This window comes from Lactuca saligna, chromosome 8 (assembly GCF_052625555.1).
Source record: "Lactuca saligna cultivar CGN05327 chromosome 8, ASM5262555v1, whole genome shotgun sequence".
Classification (NCBI taxonomy): domain Eukaryota; kingdom Viridiplantae; phylum Streptophyta; class Magnoliopsida; order Asterales; family Asteraceae; genus Lactuca; species Lactuca saligna.
The window spans coordinates 101,321,352-101,335,269 of record NC_136424.1 but is presented as its reverse complement, the minus strand read 5'-3'; the positions used below and the strand labels follow the sequence as shown (position 1 = coordinate 101,335,269).

General features: G+C 34.1%; 2 protein-coding genes across 2 annotated transcripts; both read right to left on the bottom strand.

Annotated features, from left to right (window-relative positions):
• Window positions 1-5,760: 5,760 nt before the first annotated feature.
• On the bottom strand, window positions 5,761-7,373 carry LOC145008179 (G-type lectin S-receptor-like serine/threonine-protein kinase At1g34300). Its single transcript, XM_078966802.1, has 2 exons — window positions 7,231-7,373; window positions 5,761-7,140 (listed from the first exon to the last, which is right to left on the bottom strand). The coding sequence occupies exons 1-2, from the start codon at window positions 7,265-7,267 to the stop codon at window positions 5,933-5,935; spliced, it is 1,245 nt and encodes a 414-aa protein (XP_078822928.1). The 5' UTR covers window positions 7,268-7,373; the 3' UTR covers window positions 5,761-5,932.
• A 4,543-nt stretch (window positions 7,374-11,916) lies between these two features.
• LOC145012613 (G-type lectin S-receptor-like serine/threonine-protein kinase At1g34300) lies at window positions 11,917-13,615 on the bottom strand. Its single transcript, XM_078971406.1, has 2 exons — window positions 13,337-13,615; window positions 11,917-13,265 (listed from the first exon to the last, which is right to left on the bottom strand). The coding sequence occupies exons 1-2, from the start codon at window positions 13,392-13,394 to the stop codon at window positions 12,067-12,069; spliced, it is 1,257 nt and encodes a 418-aa protein (XP_078827532.1). The 5' UTR covers window positions 13,395-13,615; the 3' UTR covers window positions 11,917-12,066.
• Between the last annotated feature and the right edge of the window lie 303 nt (window positions 13,616-13,918).

The window sequence follows — 13,918 nt, the reverse complement described above, 5'->3', positions numbered from 1 at the left end:
CAACGTAATTCTTTTTTATTTATATTTTGTGCTAAATTGTATGTATATTCGTATGTATCATTCGCATCAAATACAATAATTTTCATTCATTAGCTTTAAAAAAACTTAAAAGAAAAGTTACGTCGAACCGTAGACAAACTCGAATATAATATATTTTTTAAGCTAACTAATGAAAGTTATTATATGTGATCAGAATAATACGAAGGAATGTACATAAAATTAAACAAAAAAATATTAAAAAAAACATCGAAATATAAACAAACTCGAATATAATATGTTTTATTAATATTAACAAACAAAAATTATTATATATGACCTGTTTCATATGTATGAAACATATATAAAGTTAAACACAAAAACGAAAAAAAAAAAACCTACGTCGAAGTGTAAACAAACTTGAATTTAAACAGATAAGTTTATAAAAAAACCATGTAATTATTTTAAAAAGTTAATGAAAGAAAGTTCTATATTAAAATCAAAATGTTGACAACCTTGAATTACACCCAAAAATATATAAAAGTAAACACGTAAAAATAGTTTTTTTAGGTTAACGAACATAAATTATTAATGAAAATTAAATTATATATATAATACGAGGTTAAATACGAAAATTTACAAAATAGAAGTTGAAAGTAATATTTTTCAAAGTTAAAAGTGATTTAAAAAGTAAAGAGGTGAAAAAATCACAAACGCATAAACATATAATATATAAAAAAAATACATATATAGCCTATATGGTTTACCATAATCACAAACCTAATCCCTAATACTTGAAAAAGATCAAAATACCCTCACACTAATAGATTAACAGTAACAACATCAACAAAAATGGTATTTCACGTAAGTTTTGGAAACCATAGAGACTATGTTTGTCAAAAAAATAAAAATAAATAAATAAATAAAATAACAGAGTATTTGTAACATTTAGTAAACCATAGAGATATCTTGTAGTTTTTTCTTTTGAAAATTACTAATAGTTACCTAAAATAGGAATTAGTTGTTTTTTTTTTATTAATGGACGATAAACAAACATTTTTCTAAATTTATCCCTCGTAATAAATAATTTAACAGTTTTTTTTTTTTTTTTTGATTTCATCTATAAATAATGTAACGCATGTAGATCCGTGCTAGTCAAATTAGAGACGATAAACATCAAAAATGACTTTTTGATGGAAGATTATTTAGAAAGATTAATTTTAACCAAGTTGTAGTATATGTCACAAGGTTTCCGTGCATATAAACAACGTCAAAATTCAAGTTATAACAAAGAAGTTATGACCAGTCGAAGTTTCGCGACAGAACCGGTATGACCCAGCGCGACGTAAATAGTGAATTTAAGGTATATAAATATCTATCCTTAGTGATCTAAACGAGAGTCGAATATTTCTTCGATAGTAGTCCAACGATAAAAAGACAGACGAAAACAGAGTTTAGATGAAGGAGTTATGAATTTCGAACAGAGTTTTCTTGTCCCGGCCTAGTAAAGATAATATATAAGTAATATAATTATAATATATTAAAAATAAAGTCAAAATTAGACAATAGAGTCTAAACGAGAGTTGTAGAGCATAATCTCACATTCGCGTCGATATAAATAACGTCGAAAACGAAGTTCGTATGCGAAAGTTATGAATTTTTGAAGTTCGGGTCGCGAACCCCAAAGCTGTGTCAGAGACCATGACGTGGCAGGTCTTCTGACACCTCCGGGATTCCCCCAGATGTAACTTGAGATAACGCATGCAGTGATGACCAAGCCCACGACGTGGCAAGGGCCAGTTTTGCCCTATAAATAGATTTGAAGGGCCAACCGAGTTTGGTTACTTATTCTCTCATCTCTCACCCATATTACCTCAATTTATGTGCAAAGAAGTACCCCAGAAGCCCCGATATCAACCCCGAGACCTAAAGCGAGTCCCGAAGTCCGAAGATCCCGAGAAGAAAATAGTTTTCGAGCCGAAGCTCTGCCTGCGAGAAACCTGATGTGTGAAGTGATCCCGGTTTCACCGAAGAATACTACTTCTACAAGTCGTAGTGTTGTCCGATCATCTTCTGATCAAGTGAGTGTGTGGTCACTTTCTTCTAACACATAAATATTAAGTATTTGTTTTGAAATACGTGCTATATGTATAATATAAAGTTGTTTATATGTATGAGTGTATAGTCACTTTTATAAACACGATAATAATACAAGTATTGTTTGAATGTATCAAGTATATCGTTGTTTATATGTGTGAGTGTGTGGTCACTTTCTTCTAACACATAAATATTAAGTATTTGTTATGAAATATGTGTTATATGTATAATATAAATTTGTTTATATGTGTGAGTGTGTGGTTACTTTCTTCTAACGCATATATATGAAGTATTTGCTAAGAAATATGTGTTATGTGTTTATACATTGTTTGCTTATTTGAGATGAGTGTGGAAGGGATGTTTTATATAGTTTTTAAATGAGTTAAACTGTATATGTATTTTATATCTGCGAATATGTTGGGTAGAACATGGGTAGATAAGATAGTTGGTATGTGATCAAATGAGGAAGTACGAAAAATGCTTAAGAATAATATTGGTAGATGCACCAATTAGAGAATGTCATAATACTAGCAGATGCGCTCATAGGATAATCCTGGTAGATGCGCTTATAGGATAATGTCGACAGATGCGCCAAATAGAGATGTCATAATACTAGCAGATGTGCTTAAGTATAATATTGGTAGATGCACCAATTAGAGAATGTCATAATACTAGTAGATGCGCTTATAGGATAATCCTGGCAGATGCGCTTATAGGATAATGTCGGCAGATGCGCCTAAAAGAGAATGTCATAAACCTGGCAGTCGCGCCTCATAATGTATGATGTAATCCTGACAGAGGCGCTTAAAGGATGTTGTTGGTAGATGCGCCCTTATGTAGCAATAGATTTTGTGCTAATTCCTTAGGTCAATCCTTAGGAATGAATGAATGACGGGTAGTTGAATTCTTAAGGTGAAATCCTAAGAAATAAAGAAGATAATGGGGATGGGTAATTGGGTTGATTGTTTAATGGTTGAATATAATAATTATATTATTGTGGGTTGAAAACGCTATATGCTCATCAGGCTCCCAAACCTGACCCACTCAGTTTTCTTTGTATCACAGGTATCGATACGAAGATATATTTCACGGAGAGATTAAAGGAGATGTAAAATCTTTAGTGAAATAATGTATGTTCTGTTTATGCTTATGTGTCTGTATCGGAACACGACATCCCGAGATTTTTTTTTATATAATGAAAATACATTTCTTTAAAGAAATGCTTTGATAAATCTTTATCATATTTTGGGAACAAATTCTTCAACTGTTTTCTTTAAAAGATTACTCTGATTTTAAAAACAAAACATAAACAAATCGGTCTTTTTTGGCCGAGAAATTGGGGATGTCACAAATAAATAGGAAACAAATTTGATTTTTATAATTACAATTTTTTTTATGTATTTAAGATACACAATAACAACTTTTAGCCCAAATCCTCCCAAATAAATCAATTTTTTGGTCACCTGTCCTCTTTTTTTTTCATTTGGACATATGACATTTTTTAGAATTTTAGAATTTTCTATTTTTACTTGTCATTTTATTGTATTTTTTATTTTATTAAATTAAAATTCTACATTTAATATGTTAGATAATATATATATATATATAATGTATTTATTAAAAGAGTTTATATATGCATTGTATTCAATATATTAAAACATCATTAATTTTGATAATTTAAATTTTTTCTTATAAATTCAAATTAGTCAAATTGTTAAAATTTCATATATATATTTTTAAATAATAAACTCATACAATATACGAGTCTCATATATTAAACAAACTCACAAACCATACGATTACTATTTATTGATTATGGATATTTTGCTCTTTTATGCTAAAAATTAGCTAGACAAAACTGCAAAAATAGTCCCTGCGGTATGCAATTTTTTGGGGTTTTAGTCCAAACCACGACTTTTTTGGATTGGTGGTCCTTTTGACCATGTTTGTACGTAATTTTGGTCCCTCGTAAAATTGAAATGACTATGATGCCCTTCTGTTATAATTTTTTATTTTTTTCTATTTAATTTAAATGAAAAAAATAATAATTTGGGTCTCTCTGCCTCTCTCCCTCTCCCTCTCCCTCTCTCTCGTATACCCCCACATCTTTAATAGGAACACTTCATCTTCCTCATATCTTCCTTCTTAAATAAAATTCCACACACCCACTGAGTTATCACCAACAACCACCGTGACCACCACCTCATCATGTCCACAGATCTACAGTTACATCAAGATCTCTCTGCAATCGAGCTAGCATCTTTGAAAATCAAGCTTCTAACATCTCTAACTCTACTGGATTCAACATCTGAGGAATGTGCGATTCAGTTAGAGGACCAAGAAGTGGAGGAATGTCGCCTGTAGATAACAATGGGGGCTCTCCTTCGTTTTTTTTTTCCCCGTCACAAACTCTTACACTCCATCGAACCTCCTTTCCTATTTCTTCTTCTCGTATCAAAGCTAAGCCACCCACCATCCCACCCTTATTCTTTCTTCCAATCCCAACGGTGCTTCCACTTTTACCAATAACCTCTGTCGCCCTTCCATCGACGACCTCCACATTCCTTTCATTGAATGCTTTTGATCAACATGTTTCTTTTTGTACTTATTTCGATTGTAATCCTTTTTATCTTATGTTTTAAGATCTAGTGTGGTGATGTTGAATTCTGAAGCAAGATGTCTCTTTTGTATGAGGTAAACCTGGTTTTGGTGTGAGGTTAGACTCTCGGCATCAAGCTGATGAATTTCAATGTGATAATTTCTTAACCTAGATAAAAAAACAGAAGTAGATATGAAGGGGAGAGAAGTGTGGTGGTGGTAAGTTATTAACTGGATTTGTTTGCTGGTAGCGATTATACACAAAATAGTGAATGGATTTTCCTTTTTGATTTTGGGTTGCAGGTGATCTAATGGAAGAAAGAAAAATAGAGAAGAAGGGGTGGGTGGGGAAGAAGATGATGGAGAGAGAGAGAGAGAGAGAGAGAGAGAGAGAGAGATTTTGTATTTATTAAGTAATTATAAAATGGTTAAAACAGAAAGAAAAATGAAAAATAAATATATTAAGGATATTTTAGTCTTTTCAATTTGGAGAGGGATCAAATCTGCAACGAAACTAATCCAAAACTAAAAAAATGCTAGCTATTACTGTCACATTCTCCCTTGCCCACATCTACCATGTCAATCCTGACATGTTCTTGTGGTTTCCACTCCCATCAACTTTAGCTTAGAGAGTTAGATGTGCGCATGAGAATTGGTTAAGAATTTTGAGCCCAATCATGGTCCATAACGAGTTAAAATATGCCAATGACTGGTTACTTAATGTCCATCGTAACATTTAGAGAGCAACCTCTTAGGGGTGTCGTTATATACCTAATTAACGCTGTATGGTTAAGGGCATGGTTAATTTTTTTTTTTTTTTTTTTTTTGACTAGGCCCGCTTAAGGCATATACGTGAGACCTAGTTAGTGATTTTATGATTGGCCAGGAATGACTAAAAGCTCGTCGGACCTTATTTTTTCCCTCTTGTGCTTTAGGTTTAACGAGGTATAGGCGTATAGCTTGACGATCTCGACCCAACTTATATGCTCATTATGCAGTATGCAGTTTATAATCTAGAAATGAGATAGTTCAATATGCATTTTTAACTTTTTCATATTTCGCTCTTATATATAAAAGAGGTACACCTACACCTTTAACGTCAAATTAAACAAGCACACATTTGGATCTAAAACGATGAGAGATCTAGTTGTTGATTCGGATATCCAAAACATCCTTCAATATATAACAAAACAAAAGATAACGTTACATTTATTTTCTTCCAGATCTATTTGGTTGTCCTTCTATACATAGTTCAGTATAATTACTCCGATGCCATTGTGATCTCATGTCTCCTCATCAAAGGTGTACCTGCAACTACAGTAGACTTGGTGTTAACATCAGACGAAGACCAATCAGAACCACCACCATTCCAAGCCAATCGAGCCAAAGAATCATCAGCTTCATTAACACCCGAGAACAGATACGAAAACGGATTTAAAGGCTCCGGCACCGGTAATGCACCTTCCAACATTTTCACAACGATGCTCATCACAGGCCGAGTCTCCGGTCTATACTGAACGCAGCAAAGAGCTACCTTAAGCATCCTCTCAACAGCTTCATGATCCTTCTCTTCAATCGCACAAACTATCATCAAATCTTTCAACTCTTTCCTTTCGTATTTCCCCCACACCCATATTGGAAACCATTGTTGACTATCTGCAAGTCTCACGTCCATGTTCCTCCTTCTTCCGATAATCTCAAAGAGTAGCATACCGAAACTATAAACATCACATTTGTGTGAAACAGGAAGAGGAAACCAGAGCTCTGGGGCGGCGTATCCAGGAGTACCACGTCCTCCGGTCATGGTTATATGAGTGTTATCCCTGTTGCAGAGTTTAGCTAAACCGAAATCCGCCACTTTTGCACAAAACTTTGAATCCAAAAGTATGTTTCCTGGTTTGATATCATAATGAACGATTCTTTGAGGACATTCTTCATGCAAGTAAGCGATGCCTCTTGCAGTTCCCAGACCAATCTCGTAGAGTTGCTCAAACCCTATAATCGGTCCTTTGCTTGCTTTAAACAAGTGATTATCCAGGGAGCCGTTGACCATAAATTCGTATACAAGAGCTCTTAAACTTGACTCGAAGCAAAACCCATAAAGCCTGACGAGATTAAAGTGATGGGTTCTTCCCATTGTGCTTACTTCCGCCATGAACTGTTCTTCAATTCTCTTGTCGGAGGTTCCGTTTAGTACTTTTACAGCTACAGCTATGCCGTTGCTAACAAGACCCTTGTAAACTGTCCCGAACCCACCTGAACCCAATAAGATGCTGAAGTTTTCTGTCGCTATTCTTAGCTGTTGAGCGGTGAACCGGATCGGTTTTTCTCTTTCCATGTCATCCAGGAATTTAACCATCGCGAGCGGAATAAAACGGGAGTCGTTAGGGAATGGTTCCGTTTGCGTCTTAGATCGTTGATTCAGTTTATTGCATACACATAAAATGATTGCTATCTTCACCACAACAACTGCAAACAAATAAATATTAATAATTAATTAATTAACTTCTGTATTTTTTAATACAACTTCACAACGATGAGAGTACTGGAAGAACTTACCAACAACAATAACGAAAACTGCACCACCATCGGCCATAATGTTTGAAGATTAACACGAAAGGCTTCGCCTTTTAGGATTCAAGAATGTATACAGAACCAAAGAGTTGTTTTGTTTACATGGACGTTTCAGATAAGGGGTTTAATTTATTGTTTTTATTATTTGTCACTAAGACTATAAATCCATAGAATAATGATCATGTTAAAGTAGTACTTGGTGTTTAAGAATTTGTACATTGCAGTCGGTTTAGAGTGTATGGAACTTGGGTGAGTAGACAACAATCGGCTACAATTAATGCCAACCGCATATGATCGAAAATGACGTTCAGTGTTTACTTCACGAAATTTTGTTAACGTTGTGATAGTCTAATTTTTGTGTGTTGATTGGTTGAAATGTGTTCTATCATATTATTCTTGTAGTAATAAATCTCATTCTCTAATTTACTTAATCATCATCACGCATGTATGAACTACATAATACACAACAAGACTGTTTCCTAGTACAAGATTCTGGAACACAAAAGACGTCCCCACTCTATGGCATCCCAATTCAATTCTTGAATCTTTATTAATAGTTTTATTTGCACACAACTTTGATTACACACAGCTTTATGGCATAATTGATTGGATCTGTTAATTCTGAATATCAAAATAATTATGTTAATTCTTTGATTATGATTTATATGTGTCTTCACAACGTATGATTCTATGTGTATGTGTTTTATTCTTCACGGCATACCCGCGTATGAACTTTGAAACTTGGTGGGATAAAGAAGGAAAGCATGATTCAGTGTCTAGGAATGAGCATGATCAGCACCTAAAAAAGCTATGTACTAATTAAAATTTATAAATATTATATATTTAAATTAGGGACATAATTGTCAACTAACTATAAATTAAATATGGATAAAGAAAATGTTTGTGGAAGAATAAGCGTTTCACATAAAGATGATAATTATGTTTGAGTTGCCAAGTCAAATGAAGCCATAAGACAAACGTAATAAATGAAGAGTAGCTTTCGATGAGGAAATTACATGGGAAAGTTCTAATAATCTTTGGTGTTGGATGGGTTCAATGCCGGTCCTATTGTTTGTTTTTCATGACAGGGACGAAAAAATATAATATGATGCTACAAACCCATTTTTATTTCATATAACTACTATCACAAAACAATGACATAATTTTCTAAAACAAAAAGGTTACACAAGTTATTTATTAAAGAAATAACCATATTCAATAGAAAGTAAACTTGCAAATTTCACCTAAGAAGATGTTTTCGTGTTGTTAAAGCAAAAACATCAAAAAAAAAAAAAAATTAGAACGGAGAAATTTAGTGAAATTAGAAAACCAACAGGATATATATGAACCAAAACAAAGTATTTTACAAAGGTGTCAATATAAACAAAAGATAAGCTAAAACAACTCTAGAAAAACATTGTAATTCACAAGCAATGCACGAATACAGTAGGAGACAATTCACAGTCAAAGATCAAACAATCATAATCGTTGCGAAACTCACAATAACAAGGTACTTTGCAATATTATGCATTGATAAACAAACCAAGCCCCTAACACCCTTTAGAGATAAGAAGAATGGTAGACAGAACTGGAACAATATACATCTAAGCAATCAGCACCAATGAAATCTCACTTGCATCACCAAAAAGGAAATGAACTCTATGGACAAAACCCAAAATAGCAAAGATTGTATGTTTATTTTGCAACATCGGACCCACAAGCACTAGAGGTTGTCCATCGTTTTCTGTATTGACACAAATTTTGCACACATGAGCATTTCCAGCAGTGAAAAACCGAGTCAAAACTAGCATAAGAGCTTTAAATAGCAACTACCAACATGCGCGACAAACAAACAAACAAAAAAAAATTATGGAAAAGATGAAACAAAAACGCTACTAATAAGTGATTGTCCACAAGCAATGCACTTTGGACAATTCCATTATCCTAAACATCAATGAGCTATGAAAACCCCGGGCAGCGATCAATCACCCACATCCCAAAACACAGAAGAAGAAAAAAAAAAAAAAAAAAAAAAAAAAAAAAAAAACAATAAATCACAATCGAATAAGTTAGCCTTTAGAGGCTTTGAGCAAAAAATTGAAATTTTATATTTTTAAAATAAACCTCACTTATATCATTATATAATAATGTAACAAACAGAAACAGCCGATTTACATATCATATGCATTTAAAAACTGAAAAATAAATAAAAACCATGTCTTTAAGTTATAAAATTTGGAACGAGGATTGGCAATAAACAATGGCCTTTAATTTAGGGCTTTAAAAAGGAAACAAGGAAGGTCGTCTTAGATAGACGGCTTGGGCTTGTCGTTGGTTGACACCAAGTAAAAGGAGCACCAGACAACAACGCCGGTAATTAGGGCTGACCCTGGATGGATTGTCTGTTGGATTTTTTATATCAACGTTTATCAGGTATTTTAACTTCTAATAAATAGGAATTTCCTGTAAAGTCACTCTAATTGTAGGATAATATATAAACATGTTCGAAAATCACAATTTACAAGAAATTGGAGAAGTATGACAATCAAGGAAATCATTTGTATTACTCCTTATCCCATTTCCAACTAAGTGTGACTGTAATGATGAACTACAAGTCTACAATACTTCAAAATGTCTCCTTTCAACAAGCGTGGCGATAGTGATGAGCTACAATACTATGTTTCAACTAAAAGATAATCGAGGAAGAAGCTTCAAGGTTTGCCCTAACTACCTATAACGTAAAAAAAATTAATTTTCTTCATTAAGTTAGTAAATGTTTGTTTTTATCTAAGGCTATAACGGTCAAAATGTTAACAGGGTCCAAAAAAGGATGTGAATATTTCAAGTGGCTTGGTACACCATCACCAAAGGGGAGTTGTATAATGAAATTGTTATCAGGTGAACTTTAAGTGGAGATACAAGTTTTGATGCATAATGTACAAATAGGGGTGACAAATCGGGTCATCGTATCGTGTTTTTGCCTGACACAACACGACACGACAAGATTTTATATAACACAAACACGACACGAAATGATGTCGTCTTTTTTTTAACTAACACGAAACCGAAACGATTAAAAAACGATAAACACAACATGGCACGATAAATATAACATAATAAAAAAATTTATTTTATTTAATTAATATTTAATCATACATAACACGAACAACACGACAAATAAATGCTAATCGTGTCCATTTCGTGTCAAATTTTAAACACGAATACGAAACGATACGACATCGTGTTTTTTACACTTAACACGAACACGAACACGAATTCGAATTTCAGTTTCGTCCCAATTTCGTTTCGTCTCGTGTATTTTTGTCATATCGTGCCAACAATTTTCACCCCTATATACAAGTGATTATTGCATGAGTTGAAAATGATGTATACGCGTTAGTATTGCATGAGTTGAAAATGATATATACGTGTTAGTGAAGCCCATGTATATATCATTTTCAACTCATGCAATCACTTGTACATTATGCATCAAAACTTGTACCAAATCAATTTTGTATGTTATTTAATCAATTTTTAAATTATTTTGTATAATTTTAATATTATATAAAGTAGTTTTGTATATTTTTTTATTAGTTTGTGTTTAGTTTAAATAAAAAATTAAGTGGGTTGAATGGATTGGAAAATATAAAATTTAAATATGTTGTGGGTTGAAAAAGATGAAAGAGAAAGGAGAAAGAAATACTAAGGTGATGCTGATTTGGCAATGAATTGAATGAGTTGGGAGGAAATGATTCTCTAGTGTTAAAAGTACCCATGAGAATTGGTTAAGAATTTTGAACCCAACCATTGTCCATAACGAGTTCAAATAAGCCCATGACTGATTACTCAATGTCGATCTTAACATTTAGAGATCCAACTTTTTTTTTTTAAACCGATAAATACAAATATATAATCTACTCTTAAATTAACACCTAATCAACGACAGGATTTGCACCATAGATCTCATAGAGTGAAGGCACCACATGATACCTAATTAAAGTTTTACTATGGTTAAGGGCATGGTTATGTAGGCCTAGTTATGGTTATCCCCGATTGTAACGTTTTAAGTAAAATACTTTCAAATAATTTACAAAAAGTAGTTAAAAGGGCATGGGCTTATAAGCGTTTTCCTATGCTCGCTTACAATGTGGTTAAAGATTTTCTTGACTAGGCTCGCTTAAGGCATTTACCGGAGGCCTGGTTAGTTAGTTAGTTTTTTTTTTTAAAAGGCAAATCTACTCTATTCTACTTCTGCAATTCTCCTGAATCTCCACCTATGTTCCTCACGGGACTTGAACCCTCGACCTCAAGAAGGGAGGGCAACACCTGATACCGCTGGACTAGAAGCCCTTTGGTGGAGGCCTGATTAGTGATTTTATGATTGGGCCTGTAATCACTATAAGCTCGTCACACCTTATTTTACCTTGTGCATTAGGTTTAACGAGGTATGGTTAGACGATCTCGACCCAACTTACATGTTCACTTGCTCAGATACTAAAAAATAACTTCTTTTAACATCCTACATAAAAGAGAACCACATTATCCACTTTTCAGCCCTAATTTATAAGCTAGCAATGATATAGTTCCATATGCATTTTTAACTTTTTTATATTTTGCTCTTATGTAGTATAAAAGAGGTACACCTTTAACGTCAAATTAAACAAGCACACATTTGATTCTAAAACGATGAGAGATTTAGTTGTTGATTCGGATATCCAAAACATCCTTCATTATAAAACAAAACAAAAGATAACGTTACATTTATTTTCTTCCAGATCTATTTGGTTGTCCTTCTATACATTAATACATAGTTCAGTATAATTAGTCCGATGCCATTGTGATCTCATGTCTCCTCATCAAAGGTGTACCTGCAACTACAGTAGACTTGGTGTTAACATCAGACGAAGACCAATCAGAACCACCACCATTCCAAGCCAATCGAGCCAAAGAATCATCAGCTTCATTAACACCCGAGAACAGATACGAAAACGGATTTAAAGGCTCCGGCACCGGTAATGCACCTTCCAACATTTTCACAACGATGCTCATCACAGGCCGAGTCTCCGGTCTATACTGAACGCAGCAAAGAGCTACCTTAAGCATCCTCTCAACAGCTTCATGATCCTTCTCTTCAATCGCACAAACTATCATCAAATCTTTCAACTCTTTCCTTTCGTATTTCCCCCACACCCATATTGGAAACCATTGTTGACTATCTGCAAGTCTCACGTCCATGTTCCTCCTTCTTCCGATGATCTCAAAGAGTAGCATACCGAAACTATAAACATCACATTTGTGTGAAACAGGAAGAGGAAACCAGAGCTCTGGGGCGGCGTATCCAGGAGTACCACGTCCTCCGGTCATGGTTATATGAGTGTTATCCCTGTTGCAGAGTTTAGCTAAACCGAAATCCGCCACTTTTGCACAAAACTTTGAATCCAAAAGTATGTTTCCTGGTTTGATATCATAATGAACGATTCTTTGAGGACATTCTTCATGCAAGTAAGCGATACCTCTTGCAGTTCCCAGACCAATCTCGTAGAGCTGCTCAAACCCTATAATCGGTCCTTTGCTTGCTTTAAACAAGTGATTATCCAGGGAGCCGTTGACCATAAATTCGTACACAAGAGCTCTTAAACTTGACTCGAAGCAAAACCCATAAAGCCTGACGAGATTAAAGTGATGGGTTCTTCCCATTGTGCTTACTTCCGCCATGAATTGTTCTTCAATTCTCTTGTCGGAGGTTCCGTTTAGTACTTTCACGGCGACAGCTGTACCGTTGCTGAAAAGACCCTTGTAAACTGTCCCGAACCCACCTGAACCCAATAAGATACTGAAGTTTTCTGTTGCTATTCTTAACTGTTGAGAAGTGAATCGAATGGGTTTTTCTCTTTCCATGTCATCCAGAAATTTAACCATAGTCAGGGGAATAAAACGGGAGTCGTTACTGAATTGCTCCGTTTGCGTCTTAGATCGTTTATTGCATACATATACAATGATGGCTATCTTCACCACAACAACTGCAAACAGAAACTATCAACAGCTGGATTGTTTAATAGAACTGTGCTACTAAGAGAATGGAAGTACTTACCGACGACAGAAAGGGTAACACTAATAGCCGCGATCTCACCAGTATCATCACTTGACATAATGTCGGAAGATTAGAAACGAAAGTATTTCAAGAAACTATACAGAACCAGAGAGTTGTTTACATGGTGGTTTAGATAAGATACGTGTTTAATTTATGGATTTTTTTTATTTCTTTGACACTGAGAATATACTCCATACTATTGAAGAATATCATGTTGAAGTAGTAATTGGTGTTTAAGAATTTGTACATTCCAGTCAGTTTAAACTCTTTAGAACTTGGTGGAGTTCTCAACAATCGGCGACAATTAATGCCAACCGCAGGGAAAACGACGTTCAATGTTTACTCTACGAAATTTCGTTAACGTTGTCGCAGTCTAATTTTTGTGTGGTGATTGGTTAAAACGTGTTCAGTCACATTATTCTTGTAGTAAGAGTTTTCCAATAAAGATGATAACCGTGTTTACCAAGTCAAATGAGAAAGCTATATATATATATATGACAAACACAAGAAATGAAGAGTAGCTTTCGAAGAGGAAATTTCATGGGAAAGTTGATGGTGGATGGATTGTCCATTGGATATTTT

Bases quoted from the DNA above. Each gene is read 5' to 3' on its own strand.
- LOC145008179 (XM_078966802.1), bottom strand. From the start codon at position 7,267: ATGGCCGATGGTGGTGCAGTTTTCGTTATTGTTGTTG. The intron at 7,141-7,230 runs GTAAGTTCTTCC...ATTTGTTTGCAG, and splicing joins AGTTTTCGTTATTGTTGTTG to TTGTTGTGGTGAAGATAGCA.
- LOC145012613 (XM_078971406.1), bottom strand. From the start codon at position 13,394: ATGTCAAGTGATGATACTGGTGAGATCGCGGCTATTAGTGTTACCCTT. The intron at 13,266-13,336 runs GTAAGTACTTCC...TTCTGTTTGCAG, and splicing joins TGTTACCCTTTCTGTCGTCG to TTGTTGTGGTGAAGATAGCC.